General features: G+C 39.3%; 1 protein-coding gene across 5 annotated transcripts in view; it reads right to left on the bottom strand.

Moving 5' to 3' along the window:
- DENND5B (DENN domain containing 5B) overlaps positions 1 to 27,463 on the bottom strand; it is a 164,852-nt gene that overhangs the window by 11,933 nt on the left and 125,456 nt on the right. For 2 of the 5 annotated variants that reach the window (XM_045554069.1, XM_045554070.1), the window contains exons 8-14: positions 24,326 to 24,419; positions 19,299 to 19,430; positions 17,680 to 17,832; positions 16,829 to 16,907; positions 11,723 to 11,804; positions 5,333 to 5,461; positions 3,061 to 3,182 (exon numbers count right to left, since the gene is read on the bottom strand). In XM_045554069.1, coding sequence (XP_045410025.1) covers positions 3,061 to 3,182; positions 5,333 to 5,461; positions 11,723 to 11,804; positions 16,829 to 16,907; positions 17,680 to 17,832; positions 19,299 to 19,430; positions 24,326 to 24,419 — 791 coding nt within the window. Of the gene's footprint in view, positions 1 to 3,060; positions 3,183 to 5,278; positions 5,462 to 11,722; positions 11,805 to 16,828; positions 16,908 to 17,679; positions 17,833 to 19,298; positions 19,431 to 23,298; positions 23,410 to 24,325; positions 24,420 to 27,463 lie in introns of those variants that run through there. The other 3 variants (XM_045554065.1, XM_045554066.1, XM_045554067.1) reach the window with 2 other exon arrangements.

Genomic DNA, 27,463 nt, shown 5'->3' with positions numbered 1-27,463 from the left:
TAATTTTGTACCAAAATCAAGTACAAATGAACATGGTTACTGATACTGATGTGGTTTCATATGACAAGAGGGGAGGATGACTTCTTGGACAGTATCCTGTTGTTGCTGATTTTCTTGGGCAATGCTTTAAAGCTGCAGTCCCTGGGCACCAGGCTGCAGAGCTCCCCAGCGCCTGTGGAAAAGCTGTCTTCCATGAAACTTAGGAAACTTCATCCGTATTTACAGCTACCCCACCGTTTGCATCACCGCCTGAACTCCACCTCCTTGCCTCCCTCATGGTGGAAAAACTGTCTTCCATGAAACTGGTCCCCAGTGCCAAAAAATTACGGACCAATGCTTTAACACGCAGCACTTCACAGCTTTCCCATCCCAGGTTTAGAGCACAATATGCAATGTCAAGAATAATAAATAATTTCTGGACATACCACCAAGTCTACAAGCCACAACTTGGAAAGCTATTGAGGGCCCCAGGGAAAGAGTCAAGATGTGCAGAGAGATCTGTGTGAAAACTTTTCCTTCTCCAGGCTTTTCCAAAGGCAAACCACTAGGTGTCACTGTCCTATCACTGTCCTTTGCGCAAGAACGTTGTAAATTATGTTCTCCCTTTTCTTTTAAAAAAATGCAGCTGGTTTAAATACATTAGCACATTTTGTCCATCAGAGCTATATTTTATTTTATTTTTTAAATAGAGCAGAATCAATACTTTTTGTTGGTATCCATGGGATTTCTGCTCATTTGGTCACAAGAGGGGATGTTAGAAGCCCTCCTTGAAAGATCTACATGTAAGATGAAAAACATTTACTTATATCAGTTAGGACCTGTGTTCAGCTGCAAATATCAGAAACTTGAAAGCCAGTAGTTTAAACAGCTTAGTAATTTCATTTTTCTTACATAATAAGAAATCCTGCCGGGTGCAGTGGCTCACGCCTGTAATCCTAGCACTCTGGGAGGCTGAGGCGGGCGGATCGTTTGAGCTCAGGAGTTTGAGACCAGCCTGAGTAAGAGCGAGACCCTGTCTCTACTAAACATAGAAAGAAATTATATGGACAGCTAAAAATATATATAGAAAAATTAGCTGGGCATGGTGGCGCATGCCTGTAGTCCCAGCTACTCGGGAGGCTGAGGCAGGAGGATTGCCTGAGCCCAGGAGTCTGAGATTGCTGTGAGCAAGGCTGATGCCACGGCACTCTAGCCCAGGCAACAGAGTAAGACTCTGTCTCAAAAAAGAAAAGAAATCCTACTGGACAAGGTATAGTAGGGTAGAATGAATACTTTTTTTAGTAGGGTAGAATCAATATTTTTTGTTGGTATCCTTGGGATTTCTGCTCATTCAGTCACAGGAGGGGGTGTCAGAATCCCTCCTTGAAAGATCTACACATAAGACGAAAAACATTTACTGGACAAGGTGCCCAGATACAGCTTCACAATATGAGCTCATGGTTCAGTGTGCTCTTAGAGGAGAAAAACGAATGGGATAAATGGTTTCTCTAATTTTGCAAAAATGACTTTCTTTATGTTAGGTGAATAACCTTCCTTTCTATCCTTTTATTTTGGCTGAAGGAAAGGAAAATGTTAGAGGAAAGGCCATACTTTCATGGTTTAGTAATCATCAGAATCAAATGGTTTTTGAAACTGAAAGCAGAAGAGGTTAGCATTAAGACTTTATTTTAGGTGCCAGAGGCTTCTCTCATTTCTTGCACTGATAAGATTAGAAAAGCTGCATAAAAGGGCCTGTTTAGGGTCAGCGGTTCTATGGCTACAAAGGGCCCACAGATGCACAACAGTGATTCCACAGTTTGAGCATAAAAAAAGCAGTATTATAAAATTCAAAAAAACTTTTCATGAAGAATTCCTCAAATTGAAACAGTTACTCAGATATGAGAAATCTACAAATATAAGGAGGGTCTTAGGAATCCTAACAATCTCTGCTGCTCTTTTATAACATCTTAGATTCTTATGCCTGCAGTAACCTAATAAATTAGTAGCAGCTTGACAGATACTGTAAGTTGGCCCAATACCCATTCCAACTCCCTTTTTCCTTGTCTACTTCGACCAGAGACCGGAAAGCCAAAACCTACACAATCCCAGCCAGTGAAGTGTTAATGATGTTTATTGGGATATTTTGAAAAATTATGTTTTTCTAGCACAGATTCTGCCCCTTCCTCCTTGGCATTCCTTCCTCCTTCCTGCTGGAAGATGGCTTGAGACCATGAGGTGATTAGCATACATAAGGATGCCTAGGAGGAAAGGGACAAGCCTGGGTCAACCTTGAGACTTCTTATTATGTAAGAAAAATGAAATTACTAAGCTGTTTAAACTACTGGTTTTCAAGTTTCTGATACTTGTACTTACTAACTGACATAAGTAAAAATTCTCCAAAGCAGGGAAGGGTACCCACTGCAAATAAGAATTACTCATGGTAGATAGAATAAATGCTATAATTCAGCTAGAAAGCTGAATCAGCATTTCTTCCCAAAGTTCAATGATGTCTACTTATATAAGTTTATTATCATATAATGACTCTTTGAATTTATGTGTTTCAGTTCAGATATTAGAACATTTATTTAATAAAACATTCCTTTTCACATCTATGATAGGTAACATTTTCTATTACAGACTGGGTTTCCTGGCAAACAGACTCTGAGTCAGAAATCAACATGCACAATACTGCTGCTAGGATCAACATGTGAGGATGAAAGCAGGACTGGTTGGGGAAATGTTGAGCTGCGATGCAGTCTCAAAGAAGTCCTCAGCTGACCCTTTGGGGAGCCCTGGAATAGCCCTTTGTTCAGTCACAGGATGCTGGCTGCCCTGGCACAAGGGATCACCTGCGGTAACGTAGTTTTCTTCAGTGAGGTTCTCCCCATAGACTGACAATCGAGGGCTTCTGGCAGCACTCCCAGCAGCCAGGGAATATCCTTCATTCCTAAATGCAGATCTGGGGGTGTGTCACAGTGTCTACCTGTACTACGGTATATCTCACTTGTAAAAATACAAATGCTTTTATTCTATTAGTCACCTCAGTAACTCTTCACCTAACAGTCAATTCTCTAGACTTACTGATAGTGGTGAACACACTGGTGAAGCAGAAATAGTCCACAGCATTGAGGGAAAGAAGATGGTAAAGAAATTGCTCTCTTTCTTCTTCACAACGTAGAAAAGCATAACGTTTATAAAGCTTCCTAGGAAAGGGAAAAACAAACACAAGACAGTGGTATATTTTTCATTATATCTTTTTTTGTATTTAAAATTTTTTTCCATTATGTCTTATTTAAAAATAAACACTTTCTTTTAGAGAAACAATGAGTAGAAAATTTAATCTTGAAAAAATAGACAATTCAAAAACTTTTTTTTTTTTTTTTGAGACAGAGTCTCACTCTGTCACCCCAGCTAGAGTGCAGTTAGCATCATCATAGCTCACTGAAACCTCAAACTCCTGGGCTCAAGCGATCCTCCTGCCTCAGCCTCCAGAGTAGGTGGGACTACATCCATGTGCCACCATGCCCAGCTAATCTTTCTATTTTTTGTAGAGATGGGGTCTCACTCTTGCTCAGGCTGGTCTCAAATTCCTGAGCTCAAGCAATCCTTCTGTCTTGGCCTTCCAGAGTGCTAGGATTACAGGTGTGAGCCACCTCACCTGGACTCAAAAACATTTTTATCCTAACTATTATAGTAGTTAGAGAAACTCTGTCCCTATGAATCCATTTTATCTATCAAACTAAAGTAATGACCAATGTTGACAAGGAGGCAATGAATAGCCATTCTCACAACTGGTGAGACTGAAAAGTTCAGGAAAGCATTATTAGTAACAATTCTTTTTTTTTTTTTTTTTTTTTTTTTAGAGAGAGTGTCTTGCTCTGTTGCCCAGGTTGCAGTGCAGTGGAATGATTATAGCTCACTGTAGTTTTGAAATACTGGGCTCAAGTGATCCTCCTGCCTCAGCCTCCCAAAGAGCTGTAATTACAGGCTAGCACCCGGCCTGGTAACAATTTTAAACCAGATATACCCCTTGACTCATTAACTTTCAGGACTTAGTTCTAAAGATGCAATATGAAACAGGAGCAAAGATTTTATTAAGCACTTACATTTAAACACTTTTCCACGTGTTTTATAGGTATTAATATATTTAATGCTCATGACCACTCTATGAGGTAAGTCTATTAACATCATCATTTTGTAGATGGGGAAAATAGAAATATAGAGAAGTTAATTATCTTGTCCAAGGCCATTCAAATGGTAAATATTAATAGTAAAGGCAGTATCTGAAGACAGGCATTGAGACTTCAGAGTTTAAACTCTTATAGTATAATGAAGTGAAATGTTTGATACACTGTTCAGCTATAAAAAAGGGTACTAAATTACAAATATAGTATAATCTTAACTAAGAGAACATGCATAGAAGAAAGTATAGAAGAAAACACGAAATACTTAGTATTCTTCTTTAGAGAGGATTAGAAATGATTATCATTTTCATCTTTGTACTTTGGTCACAATGGGCATGAGTGACTTTTATAATTGGGCTGAAAAGTCAGTTTTAAGAGAACGAGGTCAGGTTCACAGGCTATATGTCATACTGCATTCCTTATCACACCTACTCTTTGGACACTAAGACTCATCCTGAAATGCTTCAGGGGTAAGTAATCCAAAGGTGATTATGTACAAATGCAAAACTACAAAAAGCACTGAGTTACCATGAGGGGATTCTAATAAACTGTCATGCCTGAGGTCTTTGTTGAATTCTCTGCATACCTTTGCTCCTGAGAACTCAAAGTCCGTAGCCTTCAAATTAGCATTAATGTACATATAAGGGCAAAGTATTTCATACAAAAGGATTTCTTGATAGAGTAATGGGAAACTACCAAAAAAGTTAACAATTAACTGACATGCACTTGATTGGTTTCCTGGCTCTAAACTAGTGGATGTAAGTATTGGCAAGACTCTCAGAAGCAGCGCTTTACTGTGGACGCCTCCATCCCCACCTCTTTTTTGCTATGCTACTCTAGGTTTTGTTGTGATTTTTACAATATGAGATAAGGTTTATGTAAGTTCAACTTATCTTTTGGATGTTACTGTCAGCTTGTGTGGACTATTTTTTTTTTCTGAGTATAGCAGAGCAATCTGGCCTTTGGCTGTGAAATTTGGTGTGCCCTCCCAGAAATGGGCATGCATTATGTCAAGACAGAGTTTCTGAAGCACATGCCTGTTAGAAAAGAATGCGCGTGCACAGGAATCAGCACTTCGTGGTAAAGAAGCCAGTGTGTCAGCTTCTGCACTTTGGTTTGCAAGTACATAGGTCATAGACAGAAAAAAGTATCAAAAGGCAATATCTTACTTGGTGAGTGGTTGGTTAGACAGCAACTGTTTGAGATGCTGGGACAAGAGCTTCTTTTCTAGAGACAATCTTATCCATGCTCGAGCTCTTCCGACATCAGTCTTGATCTCACTCATGTTTTGAATATGCCTAAAAAACAGTGGCAACAGCAAAGATGCAGATCCTACGGATAACCCAGAACTAGAAAAGAACTAAAGAGTTAACAGTACAGGGCACAGAATAGAGTTCTTTTATACTTAGAGGAAACAATGAGTAATATACAACTTATGTTGATTAAACCTTCAAAGGTTCCATCTGAATCATGAATTTAGTCTTACATCAGAATTACGATTACAACACAAGCACATAAACAACATCATAAGATAAAGCATTTAATACTTATTCACTCGTTCAGGCTTTATTATGTCCTTGTTGCAGACTCAGAGATACCTGAGGCACTTGTTTATTCCTGATCCTCAAGAAAATAAAAGTAACAAAATAGGCTGAATATTCAAGTTTTTTTGATTTTTTGTTTTTTTTGAGACAGAGTATCACTTTGTTGCCTGGGCTAGAGTGAGTGCCGTGGTGTCAGCCTAGCTCACAGCAACCTCAAACTCCTGGGCTTAAGCAATCCTCCTGCCTCAGCCTCCTGAGTAGCTGGGACTACAGGCATGCGCCACCATGCCCGACTAATTTTTTATATATATATTTTAGTTGGCCAGATAATTTCTTTCTATTTTTAGTAGAGACGGGGTCTCACTCAGGCTGGTCTCGAACTTCTGACCTCGAGTGATCCACCCGCCTTGGCCTCCCAGAGTGCTAGGATTACAGGCGTGAGCCACGGCACCCGGCCTTTCACTTTTTTTTTTTAATTAAAAAAAATTTTTTTGAGATGGGGTCTCACTGTGTTGGCTAGGCTGGAGTGCAATAGCTAGCTATTCACAGGTGCGATCTAGCACTCTGCAGCTTTGAACTCCTGGCTCAAACTCAAGTGATCCTCCTGCCGCAGCCTCCTGAGTAGCTGGACTACAGGCATACCTGGCTTCCTTATGTGTTCACTTTAAAGATGAGAAAACCGAGACTCACTGAGGCTAAGTGACCCACCCAAGGTCACAGAGAGAATAGATATTACTCTAAAGATGCCACCCCTTTTCTACCAATCACTTCTTCCTGGCACTCACACACAGTCTCAGAGAAGCTCCTCTTCCATAAACCCAGAAGAAAAAACTCCAGATATCCTGATCTCAAAGCACAAGACCCAGACTCCAGTCCCTCAGGTAGAACGGGCTGTACAAGAAGCACCTGCCTGATTTAAGTGGAACCCACCACATTTTCTCTCAGAAATTGGGGTTTTGAACATTGGAAAACAAAGTTAGTTTTTGTTGAATGCTTAAAATAAGAAATGATGTTATTAAAGCCAGGGCTTGGGTGATCATGTGCACAATAAAGCAGGAAAGGGAGGGAAGAAAAGGGAGGAGGGAAGATGCAGCAGGTGTGGAGGGAGAAGCAGGGATGATTTGTTTCTAGTGAGACAGAGAAAGCAGCCTGTGACAAGGCTGCTTCCAATCTAGCCAAAGCTCCTGTTCTTGGATTCTATAAAACATCCTTACATACCTCCAATAAAACCTCCTTTTTATTGAAGCTAGTTTGAGTGGGCTTCTGTTCCCTAAAGCCAAATGTTTCTGACTCAGGGAATGGCAGCACCTCAATCTGAATCCACATTTCCTGAGTCCAAAACTGGTGCTTATTTCATTGACTCACCAGTGAAACCTAATAATGTTTATTAGAGAAATTAAGAAATTAGTCATCTTTAAGTTCACACGCTGTGCAGTCACAATATTCTTCAAATATTCCTTCCCAGGAATATCAAAGTCAATCATGACAACTTAATTTTAGTGTCAAATAAAGCCAGATGCTCATAAGCACATGTGCATATGTTATTTATAAAAATATAAAACAAAATATTCCTAGGATTTACTCAGACATCCTGTTCATTCAGTTAATATTCAGAGTATTTGTCCTTAGATTATAGTACTCACAATCTCTTAGGTCATATAATGTTCTACTATGCCCCACATCATTAATTACATTTTGTTATTAAGCACAAAAGTCTGTTTGGACAGCTACACGGTATGTGCACTGCTCCTCTGGAAAGAAATTGCTAATAATAGTAACACTGTTATGACACTCCTCTTTTATGTGTAGATAATGTGTACAATTATCTTTCTCTTTAGAGCAAAAAAAAAATCATTCCATTAATATTACCAATGGTTTGGTGATACTTAGCACTTATGAAGGCCTTAGGAGGTCTTGGGGATTGAGATACTATGAAAGATACCAGTTTTTTGATATGTCTGTCTTGGATTCACGCCAGCTGCTAAGAAACATGGTGCCAAGACAGACTCTCAACAATCACGAGGACTCAAAGTGTCTACACTGCCAGTGCCTTTGCCTTAAACTTAGGAAGAGAGGGGGTACCAAAAGAAGCATGTATCCAAGAGACAACATGGACTTAGAGAGGTAGATTTCCTCATCTTTAGAAGATAAGTTTTCTACAATTGTCCAAGTTGGAAAAAACAAAATTTGGAATATTATTTTGGGTGGTTTTTTTTGTTTTATTTTTTGAGACAGAGTATTGCTCTGTTGCCCTGGGTAGAATGCAGTGGTGTCATCACAGTTCACTGCAACCTCAAACTCCTGTGCTAGAGTGCTGTGTTAATATCTTGCATAACCAAACTAAGATAACATTGGTATAATACTCTAGAACTAAACTAGACTGACTTTACCAGTTTTCCCCCTGTGTCTTTTTTCTGTTCCAGGATTTAATACAGGATTTCATATTGCATTTGACTGTCATCTCCTTACTCTCCTCCAACCTGTAACAGTTCCTCAGCCTTTCCTTGTCTTTCATGACCTTGAAACTTTTGAAGAGTACTGGTCAATTTTTTTTTTTTTTGAGATGAGGTTTCCTTATATTGCCCAGGCTGGATTCAAACTCCTGGGCTCAAGCAAATCCTTCCCCCTCAGCCTCCAGAGTTAGTTGGGACTACAGCTGTGCACCACCGTGCCAGGTTTGGTTAGATTGAGGTTATGCATTTGTAACAATAATACTGCAGAAGTGAGGTACTCCTTTCAGTGTTCATGTCAGGGGTACATGATATGGATTTATCTTATTACTAGAAATGTTAACCTTGATCATTTGGTTAGGGTGGTGTCTGCTGGGTTTCTCCCCTATTAAGTTACTATTTTTCTTTTCTTTTTCATTTTTTTGGAGAGAGGGTCTCACTCTGTTGCCAGAGCCAGAGTGCACTGGCGTGATCTCAGTTCACTGCAACCTCAAACTCCTGGGTGCAAAGCAATCGTCCTGCCTTATCAACTTCAACTAGCTTGGGACTATAGACATGTGCCATGATGCCTGGCTAAGTTTAAAAAATTTTTTTTTGTAGAAACAGGGTCTCTCTGTGTTGCCAGGCTGGTCTGAACTGCTGGCCTCAAGCAATCCTGCCTTGGCCTACCGAAGTGCTAGGATTACAGGCGTAAGCCACTGCACTGGCCTATTTTTCTCTCTGTAGTAAATAAATTCTTGGGAGAGACACTTTGAGACTATGTAAATATCCTGGGTTTACCTTAAACTTTCAACTACTATTTTTATACTTCATTCCTCTACATTTATTAATTGGAGCACTTTGGTAAAAAGGAGCTGTCCCATTCCTCCCATTTATTTATTTGAGAAAATAACGTCAAAGAAATTAATTCTTTTTAATATTGGAATGGATTCATGGATGTTTATTTTATTCTATGAGTTATGCTCCAATTCTATCATTATTTCCTTTGTTGCTCAAATTGTTCCAGCTTTGGCCACTGGCAGCTTTTTCAGGTTGGCTCCTGTGTCCTTTTGACATGATCTTATGATTTTCTGAGTACTTCCTTACTTTCTAACACCACAAGATACACAAGGCTCATCCTATAGTTTTCTTACCTCAGCCCTGGAATCATCCACCCCTCTAGGGAGCCCTGATTCCTTTCATGGGAGACAGAGAAACCAATATATGGGTGTTAGGTGTGCTCATTGCTACTGGGGTAGTACTACTTCTAGGCCCTCACAGTGCAAAGAGCTTGGAAATAAACCAGTGATTGTCATGGGTAGGGAACTGGGAGAGGAGATGATTAAAAAGAAGTAGCACAGGGACTTGTTGGGGTGATAGAACTGCTCTATATCACGATTGTGCATTTGTAAAATCCACAGAACTACACACCAACAAAGAGTAAATTTTACTGTATATAAATTTAGGAAAAACCAAAGAGCAACCAGGATATGGAGGGAAACAAAACTCAAATACAAACTAACAAAAAACCTAACTACACTGCAAATGAATAATGTAACCACAATGAAGGGAATGGATAAAAAAAAGAATTCTAAGTTACAGAAAACAGTATTTTGACTAGATACTGAAAGGCTAATGATAAAGGAAACTAGAGTTGCACCAAACACTGTGCTCTAAAGTAAACTTGTTTCTCACAGTGGTATGGGTTAGCAATTCAAAAATGACTTTATGTCTATACTAGGGCTGCACAAATAAGTAAATATATTATGGCTAATGAGAGGCATGTTTCTCATGATTGGAGAAGGAAATTACAAGTAAGGAAAGGGTGAAGGCTAGCATGATCCCTATGGTATTGAACTGGAATCAGAGATGTCATCATAAACTCATGGTTTAAAATATATGTGTGTGTGTGTACATATAATATATATACACACATATAAAGACAAACAGAAATATAGACATACGTATAACTCATGCAGTATGCAGGTGTTAGTAAACACACATATATTTCAGGCCTGTTTTGGGTGTTTTACATTTATTAACTCATTGACTCTTTATATCAACATTTTGAGAGAAGCATTATTATTATTCCCATTTACAGGTGATAAAACTGAGAGTATAAGAAATTGCCACAAGCTACAGAGCTAGTGAGCAGCAGAGTTGAAATACAAACCCTTGAGGTTGGTTCTGAAGCCCGAAGTCTTTTTCTTTTGTTGTTGTTCTTTTAAGACACTCTCAAGAAGCCCAAGATCTTAACCAACGTGTTATATTGCCTCTTACCAAGTGAGGAGAGTAAATCTGAGCAAGACCTCCCTCCTCCCCCAAAACCAACATGAAGTACATAAAAGTAATTAAGTAAGAAATTGGAAGGAGCAGGGTAGCCTTATGTGATGTGACCATCTCCTAATTAGGTTTCAGAAGTCTGACTTGAGGTCACAGCTGCAAAGCTTTCAACAACCATAACCTTAACACGATGGCCACTGTGAAATCACTGCAGAGCACATGTGGGTTTACATTTCTCTTAAGAAAACTGGGATTATTTTCTCCTCATACTTACAAGTATCCCTCTTATGCTCACCATCAAAAGGAATTATAAACCATATAAGGACAACAACATTCATCTACCAAGGAATACTGACATTTAAGATATAAATTGATTCAAATGACAACCACCATTCAGTGAACTCTTAGTATGAGCCAAGTATTTCTTTAAACTTTTGACATGGACTAACTCATTTGATTCTCATAACAATCCTATGAGATAGGTACTGTTTCTAATTTATATGAGAGATGGGAAAACTGAAGCACAGAGAGTTATGAAAATTGCCAAAGGTCACACAGTAAGTGGTGAAGCCAGGATGTGTTACCACTATACTATGCTGCCACTCATAAGAGCTACAGAGTTGACTAAGCACTGTGCCTAAAATATTAAAAAGAAAAAAGCCTCTGCCTTCCTCAATCAATAAATCCAATTTAGATATCTTGATGCTTTCTAAAAATTTCTTTCTTTCTTTTTTTTTTTTTTTGAGACAGAGTCTCGCTCTGTTGCCCAGGCTAGAGTGCCATGTTGTCAGCCTAGCTCACAGCAACCTCAAACTCCTGGGCTCAAGCAATCCTTCTGCCTCAGCCTCCCAAGTAGCTGGGACTACAGGCATGTGCCACCATGCCCGGCTATCTAAAGATTTCTAAGACCAGTAACTGGAAGTGATAATTCTCAGATTTGTATCCACTTTAATGTAAATCTACCTGATGGTAATTTTTCCGCTAAGTAACCTGCCATTATTTGCAGATTTTTTGGTCTGTATCTGTGGCAGCAGGTATTTAAGGTAGTTTTAAAAAACTGAACAAAAGAAGTTATAAAATAGTTGAGAGATACTTTAAAATTCTTCTCAGCTTCTTCCCTTTGGATTTAATGTCAGAAAATAATGTAACACTATATAAGTAAAATAAACAAAATCATAAAAAGTTCTTTCTTCAGAATACATAAGCAAAAAAACACACATAACCATAATTATTTGAGCAATTTAGGTGAAAGCCATAAAATACTTCAAAGTTATTACCATATGCTAACATATGTAACAAATACCTCATGTCTTGGATAAGAGAGACCCTGAGTGTTGGCAATACAACTCCTGAGTCAGATTTTCTTCTTTCTGGTCCAAGGGCAACTATGTAGAAAAATATCAGCAAAGTATTAGAAAATAATCTACATGGTTCACATTCTATAAATAAATACTTTGAAACTGCTGATAAGAACGAACTTTAAAGACAATAGAAAAGCTCAAATTCTTTTTCCTAAATGTTGCTACTTTATTAATACAGTAAATTAGCTATTTGCTTTCTAGTTAATCTGAGGCTGTATTTAGAAATTTAAAATGAATCATAAAAGCCCACCTAGCAAAGAATGCAATGTGTGTAAATTTTGGCCATAAGGACCAGTCACTTTCTAGTTATTCATTCTAGTAGCAAAAAAACCCACCAGTATTAAATACTGTTTTAAACTATTTTAATACATACTATCACAAATAATTAGAATTATCCTTTCAATTTTTTTAAATCTTAATTTTGCAAATGAAGAAACTGAGGCTCAAAGAGGTTAAAAAACCTGCCCAATCGTATAAATTTATAAGAAACAGAGTGTTTTGGTGTTGCGTCCAGTGGGCTTTCCACTCATTACAGATGACTTTGTGGCTTCTGGCTTGACTGAGAGGAGGGTGCTGATCCCATTAAATAAGAGAGAGAACAGAGAAAGCCCGACAGGTACAGCAGGGAGAGGTGCTGAGATAATGAATTTGTTTTAACATGTGCTGTGTTCCTACATCCATCTCTGGATGCCTAGAAACTAGGGCTGGAGAAGGAGATTTGGGAATAATCTGCTAATGTAATAGGTGGATGATGACACAGAATTAGGCCAGTAGTAGATGTTGTTGTTTGAACTGTGACCCTACAAAGATGTTGAAGTCCTAACCCTTATCAGTACCTCTAAATGTGATGACCTTATTTGGAAATAGGGTCTTTGCAGATGATGAAGATGCAGGTCATTAGAGTGGGCCCTAACCAATGTTACTGGTGGCCTTGTATGTAAATGGGAAATTTGGACACAGGGACAGACACACACAGAGGAAAGACAATGTGAAGACAGAGGGAGAATGCCATCTACCACACAAGGAATGCCTGAAACTACCAGAAGCTAGGAGACAGGAGCAGAACAGGTTCTTTCTCACAGTCCTCAGAAGGCTCTAACCCAGCCAATATCTTGACTTTGGATTTTTATCTTCCAGAAATGAGACAATAAATTTCTGTTGTTTAAGCCATTCAGTTTATGGCACATCATTATGGCAGACCTAAAAAACTAATATGATAGTTTATTACTGACTTTGGAAAGAAGAGTTCAGAAGCTTGTGAGTAGAAGGCAGATTAGGGGTTAAGAAATGAAGCCATAGCTTTTATCTAGAGATCTATAATAAAAATCTAAGAAGGTTTCCATGATGTCTACTCCAGCCAGAAGAGAATTTTACAAGCTATTTAAATGTATACTTCCATTACTATTTCTTAATTTGAAATACTCAAAATGCAATAGGCCACTTTCTCCTTCAATGTAAAGATTCATGAATTTTTTCTTTTTTTTTCTGAGATAGGGTCTCACTCTGTTACCTGGGCTAAAGTACAGTGGCATCATCATACTTCACTGCAACCTCATACTCCTAGGCTCAAGTGATCCTCCTGCCTCAGCCTCCCAAGTAGCTGGGACTACAGGTGTGCACCACCACACCTGGCTAATTTTTCTAGTTTTTTGTAGAGATGGGTCTCGCTCTTGCTCAGGCTGGTCTCAAACTCCTGGGCATCAAGCAATCCTCCTGCCTCAGCTTCCCAAAATGCTAGAATTACAGGCGTGAGCCACCATGCCTGGCAAGATTCATGTATTTAATACTTGGCTACCGGAATTCCCTTTGTATATCTGCCTGAATCAATCTCATTGCACAGACAGCAAGTTTGTAGAGGGCAGAGACTGTATGTATTATTTTTACAGAACCATATACAGTCTATAGGTAGGTAAGTAATTAAAAGAAAATTTCTGATGAAGACAGGATGATTGAAGAGTGACTCAAAACTCCCCAGACTAGATCCAGAATAACCATTGAAAAGCAGCATTTCCACACCTCTGCTCTATGCCCACCCCTTGCCAAGTGATTTAAAAATCCATTTACAGTTTAGTAGTAGAACCTTGTCTGAGGCTTGTCTGAGGGGGCAAAGTTTAAGAACTCACCAACATTTTTAAAGATTGAAACTTTTGGGTGATACGTCAATAACATTCCTTATTCTAGGACCAGTTGCATTCTGAGATTCTTTCTCAGAAACAAGAACTTCAAACTACTAGGTGTAGGGACCACTAGGTCAAATTAATACAGTCTACACATTATGGTCCTCTTGCCACGACAGACCCTTTCCATTCCTCTGCAACTCTCAAAATGTCTCTGATTCCTGTTTAGTGCTGTTTCTGAAGAAGGACGGCAATTATCTATGATCGAGTCTCACAGTGGCTCGATGCTAGTAAGAACAGTGTTTCAACCTGCTGTGAATCTCTAAGGATCTATCCTTAGTATGACAGTGCAGACTGTTCACTACCATTAATTAGAAAGCTTAATAATTGGCAAACAAAAAGTACTTTTTGAGAAAAAAAATCCAGATTTAAAACTGCTAATTTTTGCATAATTAGAACACTGTATTGTTTCTCAAGAATGAAATATTTCTTTTTTAAACTGATGTTTTTATACATATTTCACACTCTCATATTTTTAAGTCTTAACTTCCTGGGCTGAATCACCAGTAGTAGTAGAGCAGTGTCTATAAAATCCATCCCTCCAGACAATAAACTTTGATTTCAAAAGCTATGTGGCTTAATCTTACTTATGATCAGTAAAATATCTAACTTTTTCACTCTTACATCACTAGCCCTTCATCACCATTTGCCAGTGCAGCACAGAGAGTAACTTTGACACATTTTATATTTCTTAGCCTTGACTTCAGAGTTTTGCCAGTGCCACAATTGACTGAAGGCCACTGTAAACAGCCAGGACTCTGGTCTCTGAATGAACCATTCAACATTGAACAGCCACAGCCATGAAAACTGCTGGTGTTGCCCAGCAGTTGCCCATTCTAACAGCTAGACAAACCAATCATGGTGGTGCATGCCGTAGTCCTGGCTACTTGGGAGGCTGAGGCAGGAGGATTGTCTGAGCCCAGGAGTTCACGGCTAGAGTGAGCTATGATCGTGCCACTGCACTCCAGCCTGGGCAACAGAGTGAGACATCGTCTCTTAAAAAAAAAAAAATTTGACTAAAGCGCTAGACATAACTCACATGCCTCATTTGCAACAAGAGCTGAATGTTTCCACCTCTGTGCCTTAACTGAGCTTGGCTTTCCAACATTTCACCCTACAAATGGCTATTTCTTCCTAGGAATTTATTTTTTTCTAATTAGAGTAAGCTGTCTTGGTTATGGTCTTTTTTTTTTTTTTGAGACAGAGTCTCGCTTTGTTGCCCGGGCTAGAGTGAGTGCCGTGGCGTCAGCCTAGCTCACAGCAACCTCAAACTCCTGGGCTTAAGCTGATCCTACTGCCTCAGCCTCCCGAGTAGCTGGGACTACAGGCATGCGCCACCATGCCCGGCTAATTTTTTCTATACAGATTTTTAGCTGTCCAAATCATTTCTTTCTATTTTTGGTAGAGACGGGGTCTCACTCTTGCTCAGGCTGGTCTCGAACTCCTGACCTTGAGCGATCCACCCGCCTCGGCCTCCCAGAGTGCTAGGATTACAGGCGTGAGCCACCGCGCCTGGCCTTGGTTATGGTCTTATGATCTGAACAGCTATATTTTCTGTTAGAGACAGTTTTGGGGCATATGCCAATGCATTTTTACTTTTTTAAGAGAAAAAGGGGCAGAGGAGATAGACACTAGAGAACGCTTTTAAACTTGATCTGAATCTGTAAATATAGTCACAGGCTGGGACAGCAGAACCTTGACATTCTGGTTAGAGGAGCTCCAGGGCAATGTAGCATCAAACTCATATTCCCAGCTGTCTGATTACATAAATTTAGAAATTAGGTTTCCAACAGTAAACGCCACATTTAGGGTAGTGTTGTCTTCTAAGGGCAGTGAGGGAAAAGGAATTAGGGATGAATACATCCTAATTCAATCATGTTTGCAATGCATTACTTTATTTATTTTATTTTTTAATTATTATTAGTTTAGAGATGGGGGTCTCACTGTGTTCCTTAGGAGGGAGTGCAGTGGCTATTCACAGGCACAATTATATCTCACTGCCACCTTAACTCCTAGGCTCCAGCGATCCTCCTGCCTAGCCTTCCAAGTAGCTGAGACAACAGGTGTGCACCAACATGTCCAGCCACTATTTCTTAAGCTGGTGGTTGGCTTATGAGTTCTTAAAAATATTATTTTTTTTACATTTCTGAATGTCTAAAATGATCCATAATTTTAGAAAAGGTTCCCAAATGGCTGATTCAATATAATACATTTTATCTCTATTAGCTTCCCACTGTGTTACTTCTACTTTTTGTGAAATAGATGGTTATTTTACATAAAGAAAAGCAAGCTCCTTGTGAAAAATACATAATAGGTAGAATATTTAGCTTAAGTAACCCTACATAATTCTAATTAGCTAAAAAAAGTGTTAGACATTTCTAACATACATTTTCTATAAACTGAAAATTTCAAAAATCCTAAAGACTGAGACATATATACATATTTTTCCCTGAAAGATCATTAATGATGTCATAAAACTTTTTTTTTAAAGAAAATAATCACTATACATTACACCCTAATACTGGTGAGAGTAAAGAATACTTGTATGATCCTTTACGATTCATTGGGGATTTTCACGTTACCTTATTTGATCAACATGACAGCTTTGGCATAGCTAATATTATTCTCCCTATCTTACAGATGAGGAAGCAGGAGATCAGAAAGGTCAAATGACTTTTCCCAAGTCTCACAGTTAGTAAATAATATTGCTCCTTCTACATTACCCCACTACTGGCGAGATGGCATAAGTTTTAGCTTGAGCGAGAAAGAGATCAAGACGAGTATTGATACAGTATGGCCATACAGTATTGATTCTCCTTATTGTCCAATGCTGCCAGTTTTATAGAAACAATCAAACCAATGATCTCTCACCTGGTGATTCTGCAAGGTGCTCTTGCTTCTCTTCTCTGTCTTGAAATTGAATTAGATGTGACCACAAAGCTGACTTCCCCTGAAAGTACGAGGTACATAAAATGTTCATTTTAAAAGAAATAATTAATCAAAAATAATTTCTCATCAAAATCATTCACATTAAATAGCCATTTAGAAGTTTGGTGTCACAAGCTCATCCATTCCAAGCTGTGTGACATTCTGAGCATCTCACTCCACGTGTTATGAAGGTCATCCTTTGCCTCACTGAGAAGGGTGGCAAGAGCCAGGGGAAGAGAAGCAGCTAAGCAGAAGGTCAGAAGGGCAGGCACAGAGATGTCTGCTCAGGCCTTACTTATTTGTATGTAATTAGGGCTGTCTACACCGGCCACATTAAGTAACCATGGAATTTTAAAAGGCTCCAGCAGCACAAAATATATTTGTGTACATCCATATGTAAAATATGTTTAGATATATAGAGTGGAGATGAAGGGAAAAATTGGGGTGAGAGGAGAAAGAGAAAAGAAACATGCACACATCAGGACAATATCAGAGAGGGAGACTAAACAGACAAAAGTAAAGAGAGCATTTGAATTTTTCCACCCTGAATAACTTAACATAGAACTTTTAATTCTGGCTAGTGGAAGTTTTTCCTGGGGAGTGCCAAAGCAGACATTTAATGGAATCTCAGTCTCTTCATTTAATGGGGATGCAGTTTCTGCAATGAATGTGGCAGATTTCTAGTTATCCTGTGACAAAGGAACGCATCATTTGTTGACATCTTTTCCTCCTTGTTACATTTCTTAACAGGGCTCCTAACTGGCCATGTCACCAGGACCTCCTGAGACTGTTACCTGCTTGACCTGCAAGCCATGGCTCCATATCCTCTCCAGTAGGTCACAGAGGCTGGCGATCAAGGTGTTCTCCTCCAAGCCAGTGATGTTTGCTTCTCCATGGCCCAGTTCCACTGCTTCATGTCCCATCTTTTCCACCAGCATGCGTTTTGTCTAAAAATGACACATGTGGTCATGAGTTAGCCCAGCAGTGAAACCAAAACCCAACAAGTCAATTATTGGAATAGGAGACCTGGCTTCCCTTCACTATACTTCTGATTGTGTATTTTTAATCACCTTGGGAAAAATATCTTCTTAATCTCTGTGGTCAACTAACTGGAGTAATATCATCTATAGTTTACTATTTTGTTAGAGAAATGGAGGATGATCAAAGAGAAAATAATATACTATTTATAAAGCATCCCCCTATGCTTAGTTTGATGGCACTTAGGTAAAACCACAATATAAATGGGCAGCTCTAAGTTTTTTGAGAACTCTAATTTGTGAGTGAACCAGGACTCTTTTTTTTCCCTTCCTCTTTTATTTCTTCTTTTCTCATGAGTATGCACAAAAAAAAAATGGAAAGGAAATGGAAATGAGTTTCATGTAAGATAATTTGCATCAGTCTCAGCAGTGCTTATAAAATGTGACAGAGGATCTAGTTCTTTTTTTTGAGACAGTCTCGCTCTGTTGCCCATGCTAGAGTGCCGTGGCAACAGCCTAGCTCACAGCAACCTCAAACTGCTGGTCTGAAGCCATCCTCCTGCCTCAGCCTCCTGAGTAGCTGGGACTACAGGTATGCATCACCACACCCGGCTAATTTTTTCTATATTTAGTGGCCTGGCTAATTTCTTTCTATGTTTAGTAGAGACGGGGTCTTGCTCTTGCTCAGGCTGGTCTCGAACTCCTGAGCTCAAACGATCCTCCTGCCTTGTCCTACCAGAGTGCTAGGATTACAGGCATGAACCACCATCCCTGGCCAGGATCTAGTTCTTTTAGGTAGTTCCTCTAGTTTCTTATCTGTCTGATTCACCACAATATACTGATGCTAAAAATAGTGCATTTATTGAACATGCAGAGAAGAAGGTATCTAAGAAATGACTGTCAAAAAATGAATGAAATTATTGGCTAAAATGATGTTTTGAGTTTTGTCAATTTATACTGCTATCGCTGACAAACACAGATTTCTGAGAGTAGACTTGGTGTGCAATATATACAAACCTACAATACAGCTAAGGTCTTTTTCCTTACAGGTATACAAACACATGTATGGTACAGATAAGGTTGTACATAGGTATACACACAGACACAAAAAATGTGTTGTCATTCACATAAGATGACAACATTCCTGACACAACCTATGGGTGGTTTAACACATCTGTCCATGTTAGAGAAGAGGACAGCCATGGCTGAAAAGGTGAAAAAAAACATGCAGGGCTCCCATGTCATTGATTCCATGGGCAATGGAGAACCCACAGAGGTTTAATACCTCAGTAAAGAACACATGAGATCTATGTCACAGTGAAAGTTTTCTTCTAGGAAAGTTACAGGCTCAAACGGGGGTTGACCCGGCTCATCTTAGCCTCACACATGGTGTAAACATGAATGCACGCTCTCTGGCATCAGTGAGCAATACATACCTTCATTCTACATTCTTTTAATAAGCCTTCCACAAATTTCCAGTTGGTCTGTGCAATCACTGCAGGAGACAGGTCTGATAATTTGGGTTGCCTCAGGTTTTTTCCTAAACTTCGTGCCTCTTGCATATATTTCTAAAAATTAAAGAGTATTTTTAATGCATAAACATTAGATATCCTTCTGATCTTAACTTACACAAACATGTGCAGGAACAAACAAGATGCAGAAAAGGCCGTAAGTGTGTGTATGTGTAACAGCAATTAAGGTTTTAGTGCACCAAAAGGCAGAGGACACTTGTACTCCCCCCACAACCTGTTAATGCCTGTGAAAAAGAGGGTGACAGAAACCCCACCAGGTTAAAACTCATTCAAAATGAGAAGTTTCAATTAGGTTGGTCTTTGTATTGGAAATACCCAAGGTAGTCATTAGTCAGGATTGTGGCTGCGATGAAAACATTTAGGTGTCTGGATCATAAGTCTAAGAAGGTTCTACAGGAGCCCAGGTGCCCCAGGTCACTGGTCTCTTCCATTCCTCTCCCCATGCAGCAAGAAACTGAACATGCCTCTAGGCTCTTGGGCAGTGCTCTCCAACCTAACCCTGTATTCTATAACCAAGTCACAACAGTAAAATCAGGAGGGCTAGAATCTGGTTGTAACAATTTTATGACCTGAGGCATAACAACTGTTTGTGCATATCAGCTTATTTGCTAAATGGGCATAAAACATGCCCACCTACCCCATAAAATGGCCATAAGATCACTCTGAACAGCATGTGCTCCAAATGCAGGAGGCCTCTTCTTTCTGTGACGTGTTTGCTAAAGCCCTCCCTTGCCTTGTTCCACAATCAAGAGAAAGTAGGACCATAGTGTTACTTTCAGAGTATGTGGCGACTCTGAGGTACCACAGAAACCTACTCCAATGTTCCTGAGCTATGGTCGGTGAATGTCCACTCAAAAAAAAAATCACTACACGTGAATAGTACAAGACGCGTGTTCTCTCTTCTTTCTATGCTACCTGTAAACGTCTGTCTAGATACCTTTTGTTTACATCAGGATCAGAGGGCAGAATCCCCAAAAAGTCCAAGTGTCTTAGGACCATATTTAGATAGTAACTGCTCTAAATTACATAGTAAAACTAGCAATTTTGGGTGTGTGTGCGTGTGTGTGTCTGTGAGAGGGAGAGCGAGACATTGAGATTTCAAACCAGCACAGCCTCCCACGGGCACATATGTGAAATCTATCCTCACTATCTTTGGAGGAGCACTTGGTATTGTAAGAAAAGATTTGTAAAACCCTTTGCATTCTTTAAATAAAAGGGAGTTTGTACATTTAATATAGTTCCCCTTTAGAAGAACAGTAATCTGCTAAATCTGGTACAAATAAAAAAATTCCCACTGATTAGGAATTCAATTGATCAATTTACCTGCTACTTTCTAACCTTCATGATGAAAGGCAATGTTAACAAAATAATCTGTTCCTTTTCCAGCCCAATAATTTTTCTTTCTTTCTTTCTTTCTTTTTTTTTTTTTGAGACAGAGTCTCACTCTGTTGCCTGGGCTAGAGTGCTGTGGCATCAGCCTAGCTCACAGCAACCTCAAACTCCTGGGCTCAAGCAATCCTCCTGCCTCAGCCTTCCCAGTAGCTGGGATTACAGGAATGCGCCACCATCCCTGGCTAATTTTTTCTATATATTTTTAGTTGTTCAGCTAATTTCTTTCTATTTTTAGTAGAGACAGGGTCTCGCTCTTGCTCAGGCTGGTCTCGAACTCCTGAGCTCAAACGATCCACCTGCCTTGGCCTCCCAGAGTGCTAGGATTACAGGTGTGAGCCACCGTGCCCAGCCTCCAGTCCAATAATTTTAAGGAAAGATTTAAAAACCAAATGAACTCTGCAGGCATTTAGTTCCCACAGCACTTATGTATATTTTTTGCTTCAAATATTTTAAGAGGGTCACAGAAAGAAGGGAAAAGAAAGAATGAGAGACAACTATTATTAATAGGGAAGTTGAATGTAACAGGTTTATAGAAACATTCTGAAGGTTAGTTTTCAAATAAATATAGGAAATGAAAGCAGTTTCAGAGAAAACCTGAGAGACAGGGCAGAGACTCTATATAAGAATTATAATATTTGCATTTCCTGTTGTTTCGGGTTGTACTAATGTTATCCGGAATAGTAAATACTAGAGATAAAAGGTTAGTGAAAATAAATGTTAACTGTTAAATGTTTAAAGGACTCTTTTTCCCCCAGCCTCAACTCTTCCATCTTTAGGACTTGTGCAAATGTAGAACTACTACAAGACTCAGTTCTCCAGAAGACTTAAGTATCAGACTTAGCTTAGGAAGAAATACACTGGCTAGAATAGGAGTGAGGTATGTGGATAGGCAAGAGGCTGGGAAGAAACCATTGGCATTTCTCTTTTTTCTGAAATATATGAATAAGAGTAACTTTTTTTTGAGATGGGGGTCTCACTATGTTGCCCAGGCTGGTCTCAAACTCCTGGGCTCAAGTGTTTCTCCCACCTCAGCCTCTCAAGTAGCTGAGACTACAAGTGCATAACACCATATGCAGCTTGAATAACTTTTTAAAAGTTAATAATTGGATTAAAAATGAAACATTGTTTAACGTTTATGTGCTGTTTTATATAAATGAAAACAAGCTAGATGGGGGCTGTCCTTGGAGTGACCATATTTATCAAGCACCCAGCACATATGGGGTGGGTACAGTCATCAGCCAACAGCGGACCCTATAGGGCCATGTGCAAAGTCTCCTGAGCATCTCTGCTGGAGACAGGGAACTAGCAACATTCCACAGGGCACACCCAGAAAGGATACAGGAAGTAGCAAGAGACATCTCTTCACAGCAGGAGGGGAGGCTGCCTCTGCATGTTGCAAAAACAGAGCAAAGCCTTTAAAGTAAACAAGCGACGATAAAAATGGCAGCTGGGGGAAAAGATGTATTTTAAGACAAAAAATGGGGAAAAAAGAGACACATTTCACACGGAATGTTTTTATAATAAAGTCCATTTCTCTACAGAGGGAAGCAACCCCAGATTTCTTCTCAGATTACTGCTATGCTGATCTTTATTTCTGTCAAAGACAAAAGCAACAAACTACTAGGAATGACATATGAAAATATATCCTATTATTCAATAAACACTGAACTAACTGCTCTTGAATACAGGCTTTCCCTGAATTTCCTAATAAATACCCTATCCCTTAACTGCTGTTCAACTTGTGAATAAGACCATTGTAAAATTAAATAAATTCAAGCTAATCTGAAATAATAGGGGGAAAAATATAAGCGTCCTCAATTACTTGTGCCCTTGAGTGAAAATCGGTGAGTGTGAGTTGGCAAGGAGGGTACGTGGGAGAAGTACTGGCCTGGAAGTCAGGAGTCCTGGGCTACAGGCCTAGTTCTGTCTTTGTGTGCCTCTGTGTGCCTTTTAACTCTGGGCAAGTCTCTCGGACTTCAGTTAAATCATGTCAAATTGGACATGATGACCTCAAACGTTCCTCTTAGCACTAAGAGTCTATGTTGATGACTGGATTTTCTGATCACGTAAAATATAGACCAGGAAGAATAAATTAAAATGCCACGGAGATATAACCCAGAAAAAGAAAAACTGTTTGAAATGGAATCACTTCTGCACTTCTGGAAAATGCTTAAATAAAGGGGAGTTTGTATATTTAGTATATTTCCTCTTTGGAAGAAAAGCAATTGCTATCTGGTACAAAAAAAAAAAATCCCACTGATTAGAGATGTGAATGATCAGTTTTACATGTCAACAGCATAGAGTCACTCACGTTATCGCACACCATCACAAAAGGGCACCAAACACAAAAGGAAGCAGAGAGCAAAACGGAGAGGCTGAGTCCCCATCACGAGGTGATGTGAGGCATTCTAGAGCTAGGTGCTGTGTGCACTCACACATGTGTATCACTCAAGTAACAACAAAGACAAGATTGGGGAGCATCCGGCAAAGCACTTTCAGGCAAAGAACATACCAGGCAGCACTCAGAGAAGGATTTTTTAGGAAGTCGTGCAGGAGGAGGTAGACCCTGATCCCACTCCCAGAATGCCATGGAGTTCTGACAGACCAAAGGTTCCCGGGAAGGCTAAGAGGATGAAGAAGTGCCAATGACAGAAAAGCAAAAAGAAAAGGACAGGGAGAAAGAGACAAGCAGAACAAGCATGCATATGATAATATCACAGCAAAAGGGAGGGGGAGAGAATACGGTAGCAAATGAAAAGCACTAAACAGGTGATGCTTCAGTTCTTAAGAAAACAGTTAAAATCATATGTTAACATGTATGAACACATTAACAAAAAATAATAAATGTTTAGAATGATGTTTTCTGCTTTATTTCTATACATTTGAGTTTAGAAAATAGTTAACAAGTCTTCTGTGTCTTTTTTTTTTTTAGCAAAATTTAGCAGTGACAGGTTGTATATCAATTTTAGTAACACTAATGCTAATAAGTTCTGATAACCCACTACCATGGTTTTTTTTGATCAAAAGAAATAATAAAAACTTATTCATAATTATTTATTTGTATAATTATGGTTTTATTTTCATAGAGTACAAATAAAGCATAAGGAACTTAATTTAAAAATAGTTTAAAAACACTTTTAAAAATGGTGTAAGCAAGCCAAGAAGAAAGCATAGGCAAATACGTCTTTACTTACTATAATTAAATTATGCCTGAAACTTAGAAATGCCTATGTTTCTTGTATAAGTTTTTTCCCTACAGGAGACATATTGACTAGCAATTTATCCTAAACTTAGCCGTTACGTGGTATAGTACACAAAAAGACTTGTTTTAGAGCCTTATTTTAGAAGTATGGAAATTATAAAAATGGAAGAAAAGGTGTTTTTTGCTATAAGCCAGTACAAAAGGATTAATATTTTAAAATATAACTGAACCATTTTTTAAAAGGACACAAAAGAACCTACACAATGATATCTGCTGGGTTAAACAAGCCTAGCTCATGGCTCTTGCTTCAAGGCACCCAGGAAGGCGGCCCACATACCTCCCTCAAGTCGTTGTCCAGCCCCACGTGCTCGGAATGCTGGCGAAGGCGTTCTTTCCTGCGCTGTGCGGTGGCACTCCGACTTACCCAGCGACTGGAACAAACAACCAAATAAGAAAAAAATGTGGTTCTTGTCTTTAAACTAGAAAGGATTAACTGTTTGACACAAATGACTGATAATACCTATTTTTCAATCAATTCTTTTTAAAATATATAACAGCTTTATTAAAATATAATTAAAATACCAGACAATTCACCCAATTACAGCATAGAAACCAACAGTTTTAGTATATTCACAGATATGTGCAGCTATCACCAAAATCAGTACTTTTTTTTAAAAACTGAGGTTTAAAAAAGGCACAGTATCAATACACTTTAGGTATCTATATATATAACAAGTCGGATCTTGATCGAGTTAGTACTGATTATATTAGACACGTAATAGGGATGCCCTGACTTGCTCAAAGTAAATATTATGGATGAATATTTTTTAACACAAAGGAGATTATTTTCAAAGTCCATAATTTACTTAATTCTAGTGCCCTAAAAGAACAATAGAAATGTATGAAGTTTCCAACTTTAAAAAAAAAAATTGTTTTTTTTTAAGAGATGAGGTCTTGCTATGTTACCCAGGCTGGAGATGCAGTGACTATTCATAGGCACGATCACAGCTCACTGCAGCCTCCAATTCCTGGGCTCCAGTGATCCTCCCACCCCAGCCTCCCAAGCAGCTGAGACTACAGGTACGTGCCATTACACCTGGCTTGAAATTTCGAACTTTTTAAGGAATAGCTTTCCAAATTTAAGATTCAAACTAACAAGAGTGAGTCCTCATCTGTAAAGCCTAAGGGTTGGACTTGATGACCACTGTGATTCCTTTTGGCCCTAAAATTTTATGACTGTGTTTCTGTGAAATGATAGCTTATATTTATCAGTTGTTTTGTGCTCTAGACCCAGAGATCTGCCCTAGGTGATATGAGGGGCTTAAAGAAATGCTGATGTTTCCCTCAATTCAAAAGTCCTTTTGTAGCCAGCCTCGCCACCTATACAGGCTCCAGATTAGTGTATACAACTCAGACCACCCAGATTATCATCCTTAATCACTCCTTTATCTCTATAATCTTCATTTAGTGAAGAATTAAAAACCTGGCGCAGTTTTCTTCCCTGCTAAGGAAAATATGAAGACTACACAGACAATTTAGCCTTATAATTCTGGGGTTCCCTAAAATGCAATAACTTCACCTCCACTCCACTTCAGCCATGACCAGGACATCACACTAAATCTAGTGAACATCCAGAACTCTTCGACCTTAAAAATCCTGAACTCAGCCATCTTACGAATTGACCCCCAACCCCCCATTACACTGCTTCTCCCATGCCTTGACTCCCACTTAGGACCCCTCACATGTTCTCTTTCTGCTCTGACCCTAAATCCTGTGCAAAACCACTAAAGTACTCCCATACTAGCACCTTCTCCCCGGTAATTATCTTCTCCCTCCTGCCTTATCTGCCTAGATGAAGACCACACTCTCCCTTCCTTGCTTTTTCATACCCTGTAAAATAGTTCCTGATTTCCCTCATGACTGCCCATGAGTCACTTACCTGCACTTTATCAACCCTTCCTCACTCCCCTCAAAGAGGCCCCCTCAAGTACCACTGTTCAACTGATGACCTACCCTTGCCTCCTACTTCCTGCCCTCTACTTAAATGAGGCATACACACAGACATCTTCATCTTTCTTTTCATCTCAAAGTATAAAATATATTAGAGCTCAAAACTACTTCTTCCACCTGCATTCTTTTTTAAATATTTTCTATTTTACTATTATTTTATTTGATTTTAGATAGGGTCTCTCTCTGTCACCCAGACTAGGGTGCAGTGGCATGATCATAGCTCACTGCAGCCTTGAACTCCTGGGTTCAAGTGATTCTTCTGCCTCAGTCTCCTGAACAGCTGGGACTACAGGCACAGACCACCACACCTGGCTAATTTTTAAATTTTTTTGTAGACATGGGGTCTCACTATGTTGCCCAGGCTGTTCTTGAACTCCTGGGCTCCAGTGATTTAGCCTCCCAAAGTGCTGGGATTACAGGCGTGCCTGGGCCTACCTACATCCTTGACCAATTCTGTCTTGGCTTTTTCAACTTGCTCATTAGTCACCTTTGCTATATTGCCAATTTTTCTCTCTCAACTGAATCCTTTCAGCTTACAATCGTGCTGGTCTCCTTCTTGGCCCTCTATAGTGACGCATAAATCTATTTCTTCACTCCTCTTATGTAAAAATTCTTAAAAGCATTTTGATGTAAGCCTTCTACTTATTTACCTTTGGATCTTCAGTTTACCTCAAATAAGTCCTTCTGAAAATGCCCTTGACAAAGCCATTGAAACCCCTAAATGCCAAAGCCAATGGCCATTATTCAATCCTTAGCTTATTCTCTCTTCTACATTTAGTACTGCTGATCACTCTTTCTACTTTAAAACTCAAGCAATTTTCAACTACCTTGGTATTTCTAATGGCATAAGTCCTCTCACCTTTGAGACTTTGTCCAAGAATTTTTTCATAACCCTTATCATTATCTGACACGTTACTTACTTTACATATTATTATTATTTTTTTTTGAGACAGAGTCTCACTTTGTTGCCCAGGCTAGAGTGAGTGCCGTGGCATCAGCCTAGCTCACAGCAACCTCACACTCCTGGGCTTAAGCAATCCTACTGCCTCAGCCTTCTGGGTAGCTGGGACTATAGGCATGCGCCACCACGCCCGGCTAATTTTTTCTATATATATTTTTAGTTGTCCAGATAATTTATTTCTATTTTTAGTAGAGACGGGGTCTCGTTCAGGCTGATCTCGAACTCCGGACCTCGAGTGATCCACTCTCCTCGGCCTCCCAGAGGGCCAGGATTACAGGCGTGAGCCACCACACCCGGCCCATATTACTGTTTTATTGTCTCTTTGCACTTAAAAGCAGAGATTCTTGTTGTTTTATTCATTGCTAAACTCCTGGTGAACAGGACAATCCTAACCTACGGTAGGAATTTCATAAAGATTTGCCAAATGAACGAATGAGCAATCTAGTGCTATCAAAGGGAAATAAAAACTGTTAAACTAATAGTCTACCAGATCAAAGTGATTCA

This window comes from Lemur catta, chromosome 6, assembly GCF_020740605.2.
Source record: "Lemur catta isolate mLemCat1 chromosome 6, mLemCat1.pri, whole genome shotgun sequence".
Lineage (NCBI taxonomy): Eukaryota > Metazoa > Chordata > Mammalia > Primates > Lemuridae > Lemur > Lemur catta.
Note: the sequence above shows the minus strand (reverse complement) of the source record. Positions and strands in the feature narration are given on the sequence as shown.